Consider the following 21,477-nt stretch of genomic DNA (forward strand, 5'->3'; position numbering starts at 1 on the left):
TTACCAATCATACAATATTTTGTTATTTATCAAGCACATTCCCCTTCCCTACTATGTCTTAGAATGATTTGAGTGTCTGAGAAAAGGGAAAGTAAGACAGTTTTTCAACCAAATTTTAGTACTTATCATATTTGAACTTGTATTAGAACAATTCATACAAATGTCTTATTTTTTTCATCCTATACTATAAAATCCCATCCCATCCTTGCTCTGGAAAGGATATCTTAGAACTTGAAACTCTACAATTCTGTTGCTATTGGGCTGGATAACAATTGCCATGGAAACAGAAATCCCATTATTCCATCAGGAACTCCAATTTTATCACAAAGAGAATGTATCAGTGAGCAAAGATCTTTTTAGTCAGTTACTGTTGGGACTTTGCTCTAGAGGACATCTAGTGATGGACGCTCCTTCGACAGAAGAAGCAAAAGAATCCTTTACACCTTTTATTTCCTGTGATAAAAAGGATGAATTTGAGAAATGGTGAGAAAATAAGGGAACTGTTAGAATGAGATTGTCCTTGAAAAGAACAGAGAAAATGTCTAAAATAAATTAGGGAACAGTTTGATGACTCTTTGAGCATCTAACGCAAAAGACATTACTTCTGAAGTAGTGAGAGAAAATATTCAAAGAATACCAAGAATTAATTATCCCAAGCTCTATGGATTATATAGAAACTAGATTAAGGCTTTTTTGGGGAATGTTATGGCTTCCTTTGGGAAAGGGGAGGAATTACATTTAGGTAATTAAAATTCTTTATCTTAAAGGAATTAAATTTGTGATATAGAGTGGAGGACCCAGGGAAAATTAAGACATTCACTTCCTTCTGAGTTCACTGCTCCTCCCCCATGATTTTGCCCCAAATAACATTGGTTTAAACACATCAAAGGCAATTTTTAAGGTGAAAAGATAATATCCTTCAGGAGAAGCTCAGTCTCCTCTACCTTGTGATAGAATGTAGCAGGTAACTATTTCATTGAATCTATTTTTAGCACATAAGAATTAGGTCTTTTTTTTTTTTTCAAGGTACCATCTAGAAGCAGCTTCTTTTCCTTTATTTTCTTTTATGTGCCTTACTTGCCCCCCAAACCCCAAACTGGGTGGTTGTAATATAACAAAGATCAGACATTTGCCATCAGTTTCACTGAACCTTAGGACATATTTCAGTGCATTTAATTCTCTAGATGTTCTTTTTTCTCTTTCTTCTTCAGGCCTAACCGGATCCACTTGCCAAGATTTTCTTTGAAACAAGGGCTAATTCCCAGGCGTTATGTGATGAACTGGAAACAAGACATGAAATTCAGAAAAGTTCATCTAAAGGTATTTATACACGACATACACACATAAGTATATGTTATGTGTATATATATCTATATGTTTGAAGAGTGTGTGTGTACATACTTATACACAAACACATATACATATATTTAATTATATAGTTACATAATTATTATATATCTGGTTTATATATTCAAATGGAATGTGTAGACATAGAATTATTTATCCATATTTCAATACTTGAGCTCTTGTAATGATCTAAGGTGCATTCTCATATACTAGTAACTCTATTAAACGTTTTAATTTGTATAAGTAAATGGAAGAAGGAACAATTTAATCAATTCAATAGTATTTATTAAGTACTTATTATATGCCAAGGCCCTCTGCTTGGCACTGGGAGTACAATGACAAAAATAAGTTCTTGCCCCTGCTGGGGCAGGGAGAGAAGCAGAAATCACAAACAACAAGGGGAGGAAAGGTGTTCTATAGAATGGATCACAGAGCTGGACTGAAAAGGGACTTCAGAGGCCATTTAATCTAATTTCTTAATCTTTACATTTAAGGAAACTGAAATAATCTGGGGGGTTAAGAGACTTGCTCAAGATTAGATGCTCACATCAGAGATTAAATCCAAACCCTAGTTTTATTAGCATTTAAGCTGAAATTTGAAGGCAACTACAAGTTTCAAGAGGTGGAGGTGAGAAGATAGAGTACTCCAGCCATGAACTACAGATAGTGTGCAAATTTTGGGGTTTAGAAGATTAACCCCAAAATATTGAGATTCCAGGCCAGTGTCATAAGATAATTCAAGAGAATTTGTAGATTTAGACCTCCAATTCAAGAGGCAAAGATTTTATTACATTATTAGCAGCAGGCTAAATTCTTTTTCTCAACAGTATTTTACTTTTTCAAATACACTTAAGAGTTTTCAGCATTCATTTTTGAAAGACTTTATGCTCCAAAGTTTTCTTTCTTCCTGCCTTACCTTCCCCCTCCCCAAGATAGCAAGCAGTCTGATATAGATTAAATATGTATACTTCTTTTAAACAAATTTAAACAAATATGTCAAGTTATACAAGAAAAATCAGACCAAAAGGGGAAAAAACTAGAAAGAAAAAAAGGTGAAAATACTATGCTTCAATCCATATTCAGTCTCCATAGATTCATCTCTGAATGTAGATGGCAATTTCCCTACTAAGTCTAATTGGAACTTTCTAGAATCACTGCATTGGTAAGAAAAGTCTAATCCATCATAGTTGATCATTACATAATCTTGTTACTGTGTACAATGTTCTCTTGGTTTTGCTTGCTTCACTAACCATCAATTCACATAATTCTTTACAAGCTTTTCATTAATGAGCCTAATCATCATTTCTTATAGAACAATGATATTCCATTAATACATATATTATAACTTATTCAGCCATTACCAATTAATGGGCATCCCACTCATTTTCCAGTTCCTTTCGAATACAAAAGTGCTGCTAAAAATATCTCTGCACATGTGGATCCTTTTTTCTCTTTTATGATCTCTTTGGGACACAGACTTAGTAGTGAGACTGCTGGATCAAAAGGTATGCTGTCTTATAGTCCTTTGGATATAGTTCCAAATTGCTCCCCAAAATGATTGGATAAGTTCGCAACTTCATCAACAATACAGTAATGTCCCAGTTTTCCCACATCTCCAATATTTATCATTATCTTTTGCTATCATCTTAGCCAATCTTGAGTAGTATGGAATAGAACTTCAGAGTAGTCTTAATTTGTATTTCTTTAATCAATAGTGGTTTAGGACTTTTTTTTTTTTTTTTTTTTTTTTTTTTTTTGGCAAGGCAATTGGGGTTAAGTGACTTACCCAGGATCTTACAGCTAGGAAGTGTTAAGTGTCAGAAGCCAGATTTGAACTCAGGATTCCTGATTCTAACACTGGTAGTCTATTCATTGCACCACCTAACTACCCCACATTTTCTTTTTACTTTATTCTTTTTTTTCCCTATCTCCCCCAGGAGGCTACAGTTAAACATGGATATATTCATATATACATATTTTTTTCCACTCACAGTCCCTCAATACATATATCTATATACATACAAACATACAGACACATTTGACCATATGTAAATATGCATCTAAAACAATAATATGGCTGACTATAATGCAGATTTCTCTTGTTATTCTATCTTTATGTTTGGCTTTTTCTGAGATCAACTATTACTAACCCTCCCTTTTTAAAATTTCCATTAAATTCTACTCCTGATCCTTGTTACTGTCTTTGTGTATATCCTTGTTACTGTTTTTGTGTATCTCTTATTTCCTATCCTTGCTAACTCTTCTACTTTAATTCTACTCCTTAATTTACCTTGTTATTGGTTAATCTCTCCCAATCCATGGATTCTTCTCTATTTTCTCCTTCCTTCCTTTCCTTCCCTCTCAACAAAAGTTATCCCACTCACATTAATCTAAATACCCTTGTGTACCCCACCTTATTCGACTCATTTATCCCTTTATTAATCTATATACCTTATCCTAGTGCCATAAATCTATACATCCTTCTATACTCTACCTTATGCTATTCCCTCTTCCCTTATTTCTTTATAGCTTTTGGAGGATGCTATAACTTTCAGAGCATATACACATACATAAATACATATGTGTGTGTGTGTGTGTGTGTGTGTGTGTGTGTGTGTGTAGTGTTTCCTATTTAACCCATTTGGGATGTAAGTAGGTTTTCAGAACTACCAGCTTTCCTCCCCCCTCTATTCTTCCTGTGTTTCTATTCTTCTCTGCATTTCATTTGTATAACATAATTACTATTTTTACCTTTTCTTAAATAATTAACTCAACTCTGCCCTAATCTTTCATTTGACCTACTCAAATATTGATGTCAATCTTAAACATGGGATATATACTTCCATGCAAAAAATATAAACAATCTGTCCACATTGAGTCCCTTGAAATTAATCTTTAATGTTAGTGCTTATATGTTAAATTTTATATTAAGTTCAGGTTTAGTTGAGACAAAGTCCTGAAAGTCTGCTACTTCATTGAATATTCACCTTTTTTTTCTTTCAATAGTATATATTTTTGGCACGGGGCTAGTTCTTTTGATTGCCAGTATATATTATTCCAGAACCTGTGATCTTCTATTATATCTGTGGATAAAATCCTGTATAATTCTAATAGTAGCTCTAGCATATTTGAATTTTTTTGTTGTTTCTTCTAAAATTTTCTCTTTGATTTGGAAGTTTTGAAATTTGGCAATAATATTTTTATATGTTTTATATGTAGGATCTCTTTGAGGTGGTGATTAGTGGATTTTAAAAATTATTTATACTTTAACCCCTGTGTTCTATTCCAAGGCAATTTTCCTTGATTATTTCTTGAATTATTGTGTCAAGGTTCTTTTTTTTGGTCACAGCTTTCAGGTAATCCCATTCTTACATTTCCTCTTCATCTGTTTTTAAGATCTGTTGTTTTTCTTAAAAAATATTTCACATTATGTTTTATTTTTTCATTCTTTATATTTTGTTTTATTATTTCTTGATCTCTTATGGCTTCCCCTTGCACAATTCCAATTTTCAAAAAATTATTTTCTTATTTAAAACTATCTCATTCTCAAGTTGGTTGACTTTTTTTCCCCATAATCATCTTAGGTTTTTTGGATTTTTTTTCTCTTAAGTTTTTCTTCAATCTCTCTGATTTTTGAAGGGTTTTTTTTTTTTTTGAAGGGTTTTTTTTTAGTTCTTCTATAAATTATTTATGGACATGTGTTTATTTAAAGTTATTTTTTTGGTTAGAAGGTGGTTTCTTTACTTCACTATCCTCCTCTGAAGATGAACCTCCATCTTCTTTATTTTCATAGTAAGGTTCTTATGGTTGTGTTCTTTATTCATTGCTTGTTTGTGGGTTTGTATTTTTTTTTTTTTAATGAGTACTACTAGTGTAAGCATCTCTAACCCTGGGGTAGGAGAGGATCTTGCCTCTACCTTCACTTCAGGTAGGTAGTGACCTGGGACTCCAAACCAAAAGCTCTACCCTCCTGCAAGTGTCCACAGCCAATAGGGTTCCTGCTCCACAGCTTCTAGGTATGCTGGTTCCTTCTCAACCAAAAGGTGTCTCAAGAGCAGAATAAACAAGATTTAGCTGCTGATTGGATATGTAGGCTGAGAAAGAGAGGAAGAAGTGAGAATGACATCAAGTTTATGAATCTAGGTGATTGGATAGATAATGGTAACCTTGAAAAATGTAGGAGAATTAGAAAGGTAGATGGGGGTAAAAATGAGTTCTGAGAAAATATTTTATAAGAGACAAAAGAGCATTGTTTCTGGGGTTACAATATTTGGTTTAAATTCCATTTCTGATAATTATCACTTTTGAACTCAAATCTCCCTGGGCTCCAGTTTACTCTTAAGAGCTGGCCTAGAAGCTATCTGAGATCCTTTGCAGCTCTAGATCTTTGATCCTTTGATCATTTTGAACATAAAATGTTTGAGATGCCATTGATATATTCAATGGACAAGTATAAACAAAGATGGGATACAAAAGTTATTTCTATCTTTATCTCTACTTTGATATTCAAGCCCTCCACATATGGTAATTTTTGGAAATAGAAGCAATACTAATTGTGTTGAAGAGCACAATACCTACATTTTTAAACTTGTATTGTATATACTGTTAAGAGTACCATGCTAAATGTTAGTGTATTTGAAGGAAGAAGACATGGGGGGAAGACTATAATATTCAAGTATTTGGAAGACCACCATATGGAAGGAAAGATTAGACTTGTTCTGCTTAATTTTAAAGGACAAAACTAGGATCAATAATACATGAAAAGTAGATTTCTTCTTAATAAAAGGGAAAACTTACTCATAATTAAATTTGTCCAGAAGTGAAACAGGCTACCATAAGTATAGAAATTCAATCAGTTGGAAGTAGACATTCCTACTTCAGTATAGATTCTACTAGCTGATCTCTTAAGATATCTTTCAATTCTAAATATACATTTCTAGAAATTTTTGGTATACAAAGCAAGTGGTCATTTGTATAAACCTGTTGTTTCTTTCCTCAGCATGCACAGCTGGGTGGGATCTATGCTGGTCCTTTGGAAGAAAGTCTGTTTCTGGAACACAGTGAGAGACTTTGCCATGGGGAAGATCGAGAAACTGTTTTAAAGAAAACTTCTCCCCATATAAAAATGGCTGATATGCCTTTACATTCTCCTCTTTCCAAATACCAAAGCACTGTTATTTCTCAGGGATACAGGCGGCAAATGATATGAAAAAAGGGAGAATGAACTTGTAGTGTTCAAATAAAAAAGAATAAAATTGTAGTGTGCAAATCAATCTGCTTTTTGTGTCATATTTTAATTTTTGTTGATATTTCCTAGTATGTCTTCATAATTAGCTATTTTATTAACTTATGCATTGCTTGAGGTGGGAGACTACATTGCTTCATGTAGTATCTCTCTCACTTTTAAATAGATAAATAAAACTTCATAAAGCCTATTAGCCTAAAGCATTTACATGTCCCCCTCCCTTCCTGGGAGTTTTATTCCCCGTCCCTACTTCCTCACAAATTCAAAATGTTTTATGGGTTGGGGTGAACACTCTTAAGAGCTATTATTCTTTTACCCTGACTTCACTGTACCTAGACCTCAAACTATGGATGGTAGGTAGTGTAATATTCTCTCTAAAATGTAATCTCTGTTGAGGTTTTCATCTGGGAGCAGCCTTCATTTCAATTTAGGAACCACCACACAAATAGCCAGGGGTTAAAGTCCAAATCCTTTATTATCTCTTTCAAAGTCCTCTCCTTGTCATTTGGGGCTCAGCTAGTTTTCTGAAGGTCTCTCTCTCTCCTTGGTTCCGAGAGCTTGAGCTTCTGTCTACGTTCTCTGGCTTCTGAATCTCCTCGACTCCAAAGGTTTGTGCTTCAGCCTGCAGACACCACAAAGGTGGACAATGGACTGAATCTGTCTCAGCTTCAGAGAGCTTCTAGTGCACTTGTCCTTTCTGGCTCTGTGAGCTTCTAGCTTATATGCCCCACACTGAGTATACATCAATCATACCACTAGGAAACCATTATTTGTTGTAGGATTAAATCAATGCTAAACTAGATTTAACCATTGTCTCCTCAATTTCACTTAGTACCTAGTTTCAAGTTCTGGCCCATAACATCTCCTTATAGGATTAAATCAATCATACTGAACCATGCTAAATTAGATAACTATTGTCTCTATCAATTCCAGTGACTTAGTACCTTGTAAGAATCCTTTGTTTTAAGTTCACAGTTCTGGTTCATAACAAGGTGGAATTACAAACATTTCCATAAATCAGTGTACTAGAACATCATGAAGGATTTTCTGACATTGAGTTACATTTAGCAAGACCTACTTGTTTCTATAATCATAGAGAAATCTAGCTTCTAAAGAAGTAAAAGATTGTCAAATTTGAGAATGTCATACTAGATCATATCAACTTCATATATTAGAAATATAAGCCAAAATGTATTTTTCCTAATAGCCTCTTCTGATTCTGCCTTCCATGAATTTGTAAAGTCTTTTCTTTGGCTTATTCTTTCAGTTTATATTATCTCTTGGGGTTTTTTGTTTTCTGCTATCTGTAGGGAGTACACTAATGTGTCTATAAAATGAGATTAATTCTGTAGGCATATAAGAAAAAAAATCTCACTGATTAAAGCTCTACCTTGTACTTTTAAAATTTATTACAAATATGCCTGTGGGAGGAGAGGGCAAGGGAAGAAAGGTGGTGAGAGAGAGATTTAGTGTATTAGCATAATTTTAAAGCAAGAAGCTAGAATTCAATCACTCTGTACAGGATCCTTTTGGGTTTTTTTGTTGTTTTGTTGTTTTTGTTTTTGTTTTTGTTTTTTCCTGAGGCAATTGGGATTAAGTGACTTGCCCAGGGTTACACAGCTAGGAAGTGTTAAGTAGGTCTGAGACTAGATTTGAACTCGAGTCCTCCTGACTTCAGGGCTGGTGCTCTATCCACTGTGCCATCCAGCTGCCCTGTACTGGATTCTTTTAATAAACTGAGCCGCAAGCTCTGGAAAGGAAAAGGCTAAAGTTTCAAAATTTAAGTTTAAATTTTAAAATTTCAAAAGACTTCCAAATTTCCAAGAGTTTCCCCATGTGCCATTGCCATTAGCCCCACTATTGAATTCTTTTGAGTCTCTTCCTGGCTCTTTCCAGAGAGACTTTACCAGAAACTCTTTTCTTTCCTGATCATCTTGAGCTTAGAAGAAATAAAATCTCGGAATCCCAAGGTTTTTAGAGAAGGTAAGGGCTCAAGACAAATGATCAAAAAGAGATTAAGACTCTAAACAAATTTTAGATCATCAAAACACAAAAAGATGAGTGTAACATTTTCCAGTTGAAGACTGCTTTGGTCAGCAAGAAAGGTCTATGGCACCAGGCTGGGAGTCCAGCATGCAATCCCAGCTCAAGGCATGACAGTTGAACCAACAGCAAGGCAAGAGCAGATTTGGGGGCCTCTGAATCAGTGACAATACTGGTGGTTTCTAGACTTATCAGCACAGAGACACCAAAGATGACTTGGAAGGTCAGCAGGAAAAGTATTTGAGTAGGGCGAAAGGGCCTTGGAAAAACAGCACACCAAAAGTGGATGAGTGTAACATTTTCCAGTTGAAGACTGCTTTGGTCAGCAAGAAAGGTCTATGGGTAATGGCTGAATAAATTATGGTATGTGATTATGATGGAATATTATTATTCAATGAGAAATAGTGAGCAGGATGGTCTCAGAAAAACCCAGAAAATTCTGCATGAACTCAAACAGAATGAAATGTTCTATGTACAAAATAATAGCAATGTTGTGATCATCAGCTGTGAATGACTTTGCAATTTTCAACAAATTCAAGACAACTACGAAGGACTTCTGATGAAAAATGCTATCCATACCTAGAGAAAGAACTGATAGTATTTGAAAACAGATTGAAGCACACTGCTTTTTTTTAAACTTTATTTTTCTTGAGGGTTTTTTGGGGGATGGGAGAGAGATATGTTGTTTTTTTTCCCTACAACATGACTTTTATAAAAATGTTTTTAAGAGAGAAATAGAGAGAGAGAGAGAGAGAAAGAGGAGAGAGATTACAGGAGAGTCTTTGCTGGCACTAGGTACAACTGTTGCTACCTGTATTGAGTATATACAGTTCTGAGTCACAATTCCAAAGTAGAGAGAAAGACCAGGGAGTCAGTCACAAAGGAGAAGGGGCTTTGATTGCAGTTTTAAGACAAACAATGCTAGAGTTTTATTTTTGAAGTGGTCCAAGTAAGGACCAAAATGTGGTCCAGAGGAATAGTGATCATACTTCTCTTAGAATCATATCCCTTGGAAGTTAACAAAAAAACTTATAGTGCCTCAGAAACAGCTCTGGAAATAGCAATATGAAAAAGCCCAAAGGTTGGGACAGTACTTCCCTATCCCAACTTTTACATAAAATTCAGTCCAATAGATTTTTAAAATGAGCAAACAACAACAAAGGCACTTGACCATAGGAAGACCAAGACATCAACTGAAAAAAAAACAAAAAAAAAAAAACAATGTGAAAACAACTACAAACAAAGCCTCAAAGAAAAATACTTGGACCCAAGCTGAATAAGAATTCCCGAAAACATTAAAGGAAAAAAAAAGTAGTAGAAGAAAAAATTGGTAAGTGAAATGAGTGATATAAGAAAATTATGAAAAGAAAATAGTTTGGTAGCAGAGCACAAAAATACTAAAGAAAATAACATCTTAAAAATTTGAATTTGCCTATTGATAAAAGAAGCAGAAAAATTCCCTAAAGAAAAGAACTCCTTAAAAAGTAAAATAGGCCAAATGGAAAAAGAGTTACAATAATTCACTGAAGAATATACTCCTTAAAAAACAGAATTAGCCAAATGGGGATAAAAGGGGCAAAAATTCATTAAACAAAATAATTTCTTAAAACATAGAATTGAATAAAAGAAAACTAATGACTATAAGACATAAAAAAAAAAAATCAAAAGAATGAAAAAATAAAATGTGGAATACTTTATTGGAAAAACAATTGACCTGGAAAATAAATTAAGATGCAATTTAAAAATTACAGGACTATCTGAAAACCATGATCAAATTAAGAGCCTAGACATCATATTTCAAGAAATTATAAAGAGAAACTTTCCAAATATTTTAGATCCAGAGGGTAAAATAGAAGCTGAATGAATCAAATGATCACCTCCTGAAAGAGATCCCCAAATGAAAACTCTCAAGGATATTATAGCCAAAATCAATTAACCAGAAAGAAAAAAAAATCAAATATCACGGAGCCATAATTTCCACATTATAGGAGTGGAGGGCTTGAAATATGATATTCCAAAAAGAAAAAGAACTTAAGACTAAAACCAAGAATAACCTATCTAGCAAAACTGAGCATAATTTTTCAGGAGGAAAATGGATATTTAATGAAATAGAGGACTTTCAAGCTTCTAAGGAAAAGACCAGAATTGAATAGAAATTTTACCAGTTTTATACAAGACATAAAAGAAGCATAAAAAAGGTGTGATGTATGAAAAGTCCAAGAGACATAATTTCTGGATAATTAACAATCATTTTGTCCTATGCCTTTGGAAGAATGGATGAATGGAAAAATTGGAAGAATGGAAGAATAGGAAGAATGGAAGAATAGGTGGAAATAAACTCAGATTGGTTAGCAATTAATGAAAGAATGAATATTATAATGAGAAGTGTTTATTCTAATGAGGGGCTGGTGATATGTTACTAATAGACAAAGAAAAACTTATCTCAAGCCATACCATCCTGTATTTTTTTTTAAGATTTTATTTTCTCCAATTACATGTAAAAAAAAATTTTTTTTAACATTTGTTTTTAAAACTAAGATTCAGATTCTCTCCCTTCCTTCCTCCCCAGCTCCACCACCCCATTGAGAGGACATATATGAAGTCATGTAGAATAATTCTATAAAAGTTCATGTTGGGAACAGATCTTTCCTCACCCCCCCCCCAAAAAAAATAATCTCAAGAAATATAAAGTGTATATGTATGTGTGTGTGTATTTTGATCTGTATTCATATACAATCAGTTTTTCTCTGAATTTTTAAAATTCCTTCAGAGTTGTCCCAGATTATTGTATTATTGAGAATAGCAAAATCATTTACAGCTGATCATCTTACAATATTGCTGCTCTTTGTATTTAGTACATTTCACTTTGCATAAGTTGATAGAATTTTGTCCAAGTTTTTCTGAGAGCATCCTTCGTCAGGATGCTTATCATTTCTTATAACAAAATTCCATCACAATTACATACCACAATTTATTCAGCCATTCCCCAATTCGTAGATGAACCCTCATTTTTCAATTCTTTGACCCCGGGGAAAGAGCTGCTATAAATTTTTTTTTCTATATATATATAGGTCCTTTCCTTCATACCACCCTGTCTTGGGCAATCTATCTAAAAGACTTTATCTTCCATCAAGTCAATGAACAATGAATGATTGTGGAGTAAGAATTCTACCTAGATATAGTGGTTTGGGTGGAGTAAATTTTGGGGCAAAGTCAGAAATGTTCTAGAGAAATCAGGCTTTGAATGACAAAATAGAAAGGAAAAAACTTAATTTAATAAATGGTTATTAATATGAGAGAAACAATCATTTGTCTCCAAGATAAACATGAAAGAATAATTATAAGAGTTTCAATAAAGTTAAACTGTTTACATTCCCATATGGAAATATGATACATGTAACTCCTAAGAATTTTGTTTTTTTTTTTTTTAAGGCAGGGGCAAGATGGCTTTGTGAAAATAGGGATTTGCTTGAATTCTCCCCTAAAGCCCTCCAAAAACCTTTACATAATAACTCTAAACAAATTTTAAAACATCATAACTCAAAAAAGATGGAATGGAACAATTTTCCAGCTGAACGTTGGCAGGAGGGGTCTGTAGCTTCAGTGTGGATTTGGAGTGCAATCTCAGTGCAGGCCTCATTAACACAGCACTACTCCCCCAAAAAACAGGGAGTAGCAGTGGCCTCCAGATCTCTAAGCCCACAGAGGCCTAGGACAACTCAGCAAGAAATGTTTGCCAGCCCAGAATTGGGCTTTGGGAGCCACTGAAACGGAGCAGCAGCAGTGTTGCTGTAGGAGGAGCAATCATGACCACAATGGCAGCAATCACCATAGGAGCATGATGGTGACCATGGCAGCAAAAATAACAGCTTCTGGAGATCTCAGCCCAGAAATAGGAGGGGCCAGAACAGATAGTCAGAGGGAGATTGCAGGAACATTTTTATTGGCACTATGGCAAGACTCTGTTGCTTTGCTCATACTCAGGTTTACATATCAGTGCTGGCCCACAGTACAGTCTTTAAAAAGATCTCTATAAAAACTAAACCCCTAAAGCTGCACAAAACACACTGGAAACAGAACCGTACTTCAACAAAGAGTTAAAAAGCCCAAGTCATAGGCTAGGAAAATGAACAAACAGAAAAAGATTCTGACCATAGAAAGTTACTATAATTACAAGGAAGAAACACACTCAGAAAATGACAACAAAGTCAAAGCTCCTATATCCAAAGCCTAAAATAAATAAATAAATGATTAAATAAAAATTTAAAAAAAATTAGAATTGGCCTCAGGCTATGGAAGAGCTCAAAATGGACTTTGCAAATCAAGTAAGGGGGAAAATTGGGAAGAAAAATTAAAGTGATGCAAAAGGAAATACAAAAAGCTAACGAGGAGAAATGGGAAAGCAGCTACAAAAGCTCACTAAGGAAAATAATTCCTTAAAAATTAGAATTGAGCCAATGAAAGTTAATGGCTTCATGGAATGGGTTTGCATCAATTATGTTGGGATGATATCCAAAACAAAATTTAAAAAATGAAAAGGTAAGAAAGAGGAATGCTCTTGGAGAAGAGTAAAGGGAAAAGTAGAATGGAAAAATATTTATCACATAAAAAGCACACAAGAAAGTGTTTTTATGTGGAGGAGAAAATGGTGGAGGACTATGCTTGAACATCACTTCAGTATTAGTTCAATATAGAGAAATTATTCATAGTAATGTAATTTACCTAATAGAAAAAAAAAAGTAAGGTAGAAAGAGATGGGGGTTGGGGAAGAGAACCAATAGGAGGAAAGCTAGATTGGAGAAGGCAGTGGTCAGAAATAAAATTCTTGTAAAAAAGGACAGAATAAAAAGATGGAAAGAAAAAAGAAGAAATAAGAAAATGGGATGAAGGGAAATACATAATAACCATAACTATGAATGTGAATGGGATGAATTCATCAATAAATGGAAGCAGATACAGAATGAATTAGAAAAAAGAATTTGTTTTGTTTGTTTTTTACAGGAGATACACTTGAAATAGACAGCTAAAATAAAAAACTAAAGAATTTTAAATAGCATTTTATTTTCCCAAATACATGCAAAGATGATTTTCAACATTCAATTTTGCAAAACTTGGTGTTCCAAATTTTTCTCCCTCTCTTCCCTCCTCCCCTCTTCCTTACATAGCAAGCTCTCCCGTGTGATGGAGTACTATTATCCTATGGGAAACTATGAATGAGATGGTTCCAGAAAAGTATGGCAAACCCTATATGAACTGATGCAAAATGAAGAGAAGAACTATGAAATCATTGTGCATAGTAACAAATATAATAATTATCAAATGTGAAAGATTTGGCTATTTTGATCAATACAATTATCTAAGACAATTCTAAATGACTCACAATGAAAATTGCTATCCACTTCCAAAGAGAGAACTGATAAAAGCCTGCATGTAAATTTAAGTATAATTTTCTCATTTATTTTTTCTTGCTTTTCAAATAATATAGCTAATATGGAAATGTATTTTGCATGATTTCTTTCTTTTTTTTTTTTGCATGATTTCACATGTATAATTGATATTATTTTTTCTTTGATGGAGGAAGAGGTGAGACTGAGAAATTTTGAGATTAAATTTAAAAAGAAAAGAATGTTTTAAAAAGTAAATAATAAATTACAAAATAAAGAACATTGGTGATTTTTGGTGAGAGCAACTTCAAATGATGAGATCAAAATTCTTTTTAGGCAGAATATAGAATTGGGGGAGAAGCAAGCAAGTGTAGAGGGCTTTGCAAGGAGTTTTTCAGCAAAGAGGCAAAGTATAAGACAATAGCTATCAATGATGAACAGTTCAAATGCAAGGATGGGGAGTCATGGGCATATTTATAAGTAACAAAAAAGTAGCCAGTTGACAGGGAGAGACCTATAATTAGTGAGAAACAGGGAACGATAGAGAGGGCAATCTGTGGTAGAAGACAAGATCAATAGGATCACTTATTCTGCAGAAGAATATACCTTGGCAAGGAGAAAGGCTATCTCATGAGAGAAAAAGGTAGAGAAGGATAGAATAGTGAAAAGCATCAGAGTAATGAGATGTAGAAGGGGAGAGAGGAATGGTCAAAGATAATGAAGAGTCAGTTTTCAAAGGAAGAAGTCTAAACTATTAACAGACAATAAAAATCATGCTTTAGATCACTAATGTGGAGAAATGCAAATTAAAATATCTTTGAGTTCTCCTATCATGCCAATCAGATTAGCAAAGAGGAAAATGATCATTGTTGGAAGGATGCTTGAAGTATAGGCACAATGGATATACAGTTGTGAATAGGTCCAGCTTTTGTAGAAAGCAGGTTAGAATTAACCCCCTAATCACTAAAGTAACCCTTTAATCCAGACTTACATCCTTAATTGTGAAAAGAAGGAAAAAATTATATGAATGCAATAGGATATTATCTACTAGGACATAATGAAAAAGACAATTTCAGCATAATCTATGAAGACCTATGTGAACTGATGCAGAAAGAACCAGAAGAGCAATGCCATTATACAGAAGAACAACTTTGAAGACTTTAGAATTCTGACTTATGAAGTGACTGTGAGTTCAGAGTATTGATAATGTAGCATTCTACCCACCTTCTGACTGAGAGGTAATAGATTAAATATATACAACAAAAATAAATAAATACAACAATGAGGTAGGCAGAGCCAACAAAAGATTTTATTTTCCTTAATTATGCCTTTTTTTAAAGTGTGCAGAAGCTGAGTCTAACAGAAAAGAAAATGCTAAATATACATGAGTCAGCATGGCTTACAGAATGTTTAGAAAAGAATTTAGTAACATCACAACTAGCACAATTAGCCTATTATCTCATTGGAGCATAAAATAGTTGCAAATTTAGGAGAGATGTACGATAAGGACTAGCAGCCAATTAACAAGAGATGTGCAGTTAAGAGCAGATATCCTTGGGGGCAGCTATTTGGTACGGTGGTTATAGCCCAGCCCTGAAGTCAGGAGGACCTGAGTTCAAATCCAACCTCAGACACAACACTTCCCAGCTATGTGACTCTGGGCAATTCACTTAACCCAATTGCCTCAGTGAAAAAAGAATGGATATCCTTGCCAGAATGATCTGGGATGAACCGGGTCAAGAAAGCTGCCCTGGAGTTTTCCTCACAAAGGAAAAACATGATCCCAGAGATTGAGCAGGAACAAGGGAAGAGTACTCACCAGATAAGAGAGGTGGGGTTGTCAGTCCAGAGAAATAAATCTCTACTGGTGTCCAGTCTGTTCCTACTGGTACCAGAGAGTCCACTGACCCAGATCTGCATCCATCCCACTTTTGATACCAATTTAAATGTCAACCAGCCAAGGACCACTCTCTAACTTATGGATGGTCAGAATTGAACAAAGCCGATCAGAGAGACAGGAGAGTCAGGAATAAACATAAGTTTAATTTCAAACTGAGGGAAAGGGCTTTCAAGCAAGGACAAATGCTAGAGTCCCACCACTGGGAACAGTGGTATTTTAACGTGGGAAAATCTCCATACTTATACCAAGGCTGAACAGTGAAATATAACTCTGACAGTGAAGAGAAACAGCAACAGTGTAACAAATTTTATTCATAACAGTGCTTCATGACCAGAATCCCAGTTCTGACAATTGTTAGAAGGATTTGACTGTGGCAGATCGTCCAGATGGTGAGTACAAAGAATTGTTTTTATACCAAGCTCTGGACACTGCTTGCATTCTAGGACTTACCTCTGGAAAACAGGATGTCTCCTAATATTTTGACACTACCAAAGTCCTTTCCTAAGTAGAGGAATCAGTAAGTTCACCAAAAGTCCAAGCATTATTTTTTTAAGTTTAAATAAATCATTTTTTCATATGTGTTGCCAAGTAAGTATTAGGGAAATAAAGTGAAAATATAAAATAAATGTGTGGTGTTTTCTTTAAGAAAAGAAAAAAGATTATTAGAGAGGAGACTTAGGTTCTGTTCTATAACAAGAAAAACTGAATTCAAATCCAATTTTGCACTCTTGCTAGCTGTATGACCCTAAGGAAGTAACTTAAACGGTTTGTCTCAATTTTCTCATCTGTTAGAGATAATAATAGTGCCTTTCTACTAGGAGTGTTGTGAGGACCAGCTGAGAAAATGTTTGTGAAGGGCTGAGCGGAATGCCTGGCATATAGTAGGTACTATTATATATGTTATTATTGTTTTGTTATTGTTATTGTTATTGCATGATATTGTTGATACATAATGTTTTGTTTTTTTTTTTTTTTTTTTTTTTTTACTTTTACTTCCAAGGGAAGAGCTTGGATTAGATATAACACATTTCTGACACATCTTTGTTTTCAGATATTTTTGAAGACTATTTTTCTCCTAAACAACTTCAAGATGCAAAGAATTTGATGAATCTCTCTAAATTGTTTTCCAAATGCTATATGGTGTGAACTACTTTAAAGTAAACCTTGAAAGGCTATGTTACTGGTAGTTATTATTATAAAGTAGATCCTTGACATAGGATTGATAACTATAGGTTACAAAGGAAAATAAAGATGCTTTTTTAAAGGAAGTACAATTTAAATGTCTAGATATGAAATGATGGAGAGCTGTGCTTGGAATCAAGAAGTCTTGGCTTTACTTCCTCTACACTTCTTACCCTTGACATACATTGTATGTGACCAAGGACAGCTACTTCACTTCTGAGAACTATAAGTACCCCTTTAATACTCTGCTTTTCAGAGCAGTTGCTGATTTCCATAATAGAGAATTTCCTTAGGGAATTTCTTACACCAGTGATGTCAAACTCAGAAATAGGGCTACTAAAGTATATATAAGGATTCTTGGCAGTTGCATGTTGACTTAGAAAATCACATATTGATATTATCTATGTTCTATTTTGAATAACTAGATAGGACAGTGGTTAGAATGCCAATGCTGGAATCAGAAAGATTCATTTATCCAATCCTAGACAAGTCACTTAACCTGCTTGACTCATTTTCCTTCTCTCCAAAATGAGATGGACAAGGAAATGGCAAACCATTTCAGGATCTTTGTGAAAAAAAAAATCTCAAATGAGATCAAGAAAAGTTGGACAAGACTGAAAAAATGACTAAACAACAAAAATTTTATTACTATATTTTTTATTTACCTTGTTAAGTACTGCCCAGTTACATTTTAATCTCATTCCACATTCAGGGATGCTATGATTTATAATTTTGGCTGTGTTTGATACCTCTTCCCAATACCAAGAAAATAACTGTGCTATTCTTATCCCCATTTTACAGTCAAATAGAAGTTAAAAGACTTTCACAGAAACAGTAAGTCTGAGACTGAATATAAGCTCAGGTTTTCCTGAATCCAAGTCTAGCACTAAACTTTTATAGTCCCTGGTTTTTTATTGTGAATGAGAAATACCCTGTTAAAATAATTACCTAATTTAAGCCTAGGAACAGGTCTGTATAGGTCTCTTTCTCTGTTTCTTTATTTTAAACAAAAAGTTTATTAATAATTTTAATACTAAACAAGATGTTAGTAGCAGAGTCATATCACCCTAAGCCTCTAGTTTCTCCCCACCCACCCACCCAGGCTGGGGTTAATGACTTGTCCAGTGTCACACAGCTAGGAAGTGTTAAGCGTCTGAGACCAGATTTGAACTCAGGTCCTCCTGAATTCAGGGCTGGTGCTCTATCCACTGCACCACCTAGCTGCCCCCAACCCTAAGCCTCTAATTAAGAAATTCCTAACATTTAGACAAAGTTTAGGCTTTTTTACTTAATTCATATTTATATTTCTCTCTAGTTAACCCCTGGGTTTCTTTATGACTGAAACATGTCAAGATGCTTTTTTACCTTAACCTCTTCAAGGTTAAATGAGGTTGGCTGATTTTGATACTGTCCTTAGAAAAGCAAATGGAATTTGTCAACCTGTTAAGAACAAAGTACCAAAAATTGAACCATATTTTTTTTCTACACCTACATATTGTTATAACATTGAAAACACATCTTTCATAAAAACTAGTGAATGTAAAATTAAAGAAATCTTTGTCATTAAATCTGTATCTCATTCTGTTGTGTTTCTTTTCTATGTTTCTGAAAATATCTGTATATAATCAAATTTTTGCAGATGTCAAAACATATCAAGGCCACACAAACCCATCTTAGGCTACATATTATAAAATAATATCAGAATAGTTGTCTCAAGTCTTTTGTCCCACCTAAATGAAAAACTCTTTAACTATCAGTTTCCAAACAATGTATAATAAAATTATCCTTCCTTATCAAAGGTCTAAACATTTTCTAAGAGAGAACTGGGTAAAAGTTCAGTAGGGAACATTAAGTTCCTGGAAAATATATTGTGTTTTTTTGTTATTGTCCAGTAATTCAGTCATGTCTGACTCTTTGTGACCCACAGCATATCAAGTTCTTCTATTCTTTCCTCTCTCTTAAAAGTCTGTCCAAGTTTTATTGTTTCCATGATACAATCTATTTTTCTCATCCTCGGCCATTGCTTTTTCCTTTCAATCTTTTCCAATATCAGGTTCTTTTCTAATGAGTATTCCCTTCTCATTATGTGGTTAAATTATCTAAACTTCAGCTTCAGTATTTGACATTTCAGTAAATAGCTTGAATTAATTTCTTCAATTATTGACTCATGTGTTCTCCTTGCTGTCTCAAAAGTTTTCTCCAGCAAAATTCTAAAGTGTCAATTCTGTGGTATAAAGTTTTTTTTTTTTTAAATAGTCCAACTCTCACAACCATACATTGCTACTGGAAAAACTATAATTTTAACTATACAGACTTTTTTGGCAAGGTGATGTCTCTGCTTTTTAGTATGCTGTCCAGATTTGCCAGATTTAAAGAGGAAACATCTTTTTTTCAATAGTATTTTATTTTCCAAATACATTTTCCAAGATATTTTCCAACATTCATTTTTGTAAAAACTTTGTGTTCTAAATAATATTCCATAACTTCATGTACTATAACTTAGTCATTCTCCAGCTGATGGACATCCACTTAATTTCTAGTTCCTTGCCACTACAAAAAGAACTGCTACAAATATTTTTGCACATATGTATTTTCTCTTTTTTATTATCTCTTTGGGACACAGACTCAGTAATAACACTGCTGGATCAAAGGCCATGAACATTTTTTTTGGCCTGTGGGCATAGTTCAAAATTGTTCTTTAGAATGACTAGATCAAGGGACAGCTAGGTGACGCAGTGGATAGAGCACCAGCCTTGAATTCAGGAGGACCTGAGTTCAAATGTGACCCCAGACACTTAACACTTCCTAGCTGTGTGACCCTGGGCAAGTCACTTAACCCCAGCCTCAGGGGGGGAAAAAAAAAAGAATGATTAGATCAGTTCTAGACTCCACCAACAATACAATAGAGATTCTAGTTTTCCCACATCTCCTCCAACATTTATCATTATCTTTTCCTGTCCCCTTATCTAAAGAGATATGAGTCTCTTAAGTCAAAATTGTCTTCATTTGCATATCTCTAATGAACAGTTTATTTAGAGCTTTTTTAATATAGCTAGTTTCTTCATTTGAAAATTGTCTGTTCATATCCTTTGACTTTTTATCAACTGAGGAATGACTAGGAATATTTTATTCTAATTAAAAGTTATTACCTATGTATGTATACCCTTGGCCTGATTGGTTTTTTAAGAAATTTTTTTCCAGGATAAAATGACATTTGAAATTCAGTTTGATAAACCAAAACTTTCATCTGACTGTTTCATCTTACTGTGGAATTTTGTCTTTGAAAATACCATAAAATACAGTTTTAAAATGGTTTATGAAATATTTTCAAAGGCAGAAAGGATTTCTGTCCCATTTTGTATTTCTTTTTAATTAGAGATGCTCAAAATTCGAGTAACTTAATACTATTCCTAAAAAACTTATACCTCAAACATAGACTTACTGATTTTTTTCTTCTCCACTAATTAAATAATTTTAAATGGTGTCTGGGAACTTCTTGTTTCAAGAAACCCACCCTATAGAGAATTCTGGAAAGACAGAGGAGTAAGTCAGAAAACTTCAGGCTCTACAGGTTTCCCCATCCAAAAAAAAAAGAGAGAGAGAGAAAGAGAACATCCTATCAAAGTGAATATAGAGCAAAAGAAATAAATAAGTCTGGGTAAAGCTATAGTCCTCCTCAACTTGCTTGAACTTCAACAAAGACTTGACTTTCAGGGATAGGGGTTTGGCCTAAGTGAAGTGCAAACACCTCCAGAGTCCAGGTAATCAAGAAATTTCAAGTCCCAAGAACATCTGAGTGGAGAGACAGAATTGTCTCTGAAAATTTCATCTCATAGATCTTTTTGGGAGTTGGGACAACTCAGCAGGGGAAAACTGAAGGACCTTCTACTGTCACTGTCCAAGGAAGCTAGACCCAATTGTGCTGATCTAATGTAGTCCCAAGTTGTGGCTGTAGGAGAAAAAGAGCAAGCATTTGCCCAGTTAGTGTGGTAACAGAGGAGTGGGATCCCTTTTGGCTATTGGCTGGTTTCTGTTACAGGTCAGTGTGGCTGGGGGCCTTATCTATAAAGCTTTTGGGTGGAGAAGAATGCCCAAGGTGGGGCCCTTTGACCGAGTTCAGAAAAATAATAGTAAGAAAGACTTGAGGCCTGAGGCCTGAAGTACTATTCCCCACAACTCTGGGCTCGAATTTGATTATAGTAATAAGCTGCAAAAAATAAAATAAATAAAATTAAAATGTGCAAAAAAGGAGAAAAAAGCCAACCACAGACAGCTACTAGGGGGATAGAGAAGATCTGTTTGTATTCAGAAAAAGATAGCTAAGCTAAAAAAAAGAGCTACTCATTTTTTAAAGAGAAAAATCAAATAGTCCCAAT

The 21,477-nt window shown here is 34.3% G+C and overlaps 1 protein-coding gene across 1 annotated transcript; it reads left to right on the forward strand.

The window, feature by feature from the left end:
* The first annotated feature begins 327 nt into the window (after positions 1 to 327).
* Positions 328 to 6,620, forward strand: SPMIP10 (sperm microtubule inner protein 10). Its single transcript, XM_074281967.1, has 3 exons — positions 328 to 483; positions 1,212 to 1,320; positions 6,347 to 6,620. The coding sequence occupies exons 1-3, from the start codon at positions 401 to 403 to the stop codon at positions 6,554 to 6,556; spliced, it is 402 nt and encodes a 133-aa protein (XP_074138068.1). The 5' UTR covers positions 328 to 400; the 3' UTR covers positions 6,557 to 6,620.
* The last annotated feature ends 14,857 nt before the right edge of the window (positions 6,621 to 21,477 follow it).

The sequence above is a fragment of the Sminthopsis crassicaudata genome, chromosome 1 (genome assembly GCF_048593235.1).
Source record: "Sminthopsis crassicaudata isolate SCR6 chromosome 1, ASM4859323v1, whole genome shotgun sequence".
NCBI classification, from domain to species: domain Eukaryota; kingdom Metazoa; phylum Chordata; class Mammalia; order Dasyuromorphia; family Dasyuridae; genus Sminthopsis; species Sminthopsis crassicaudata.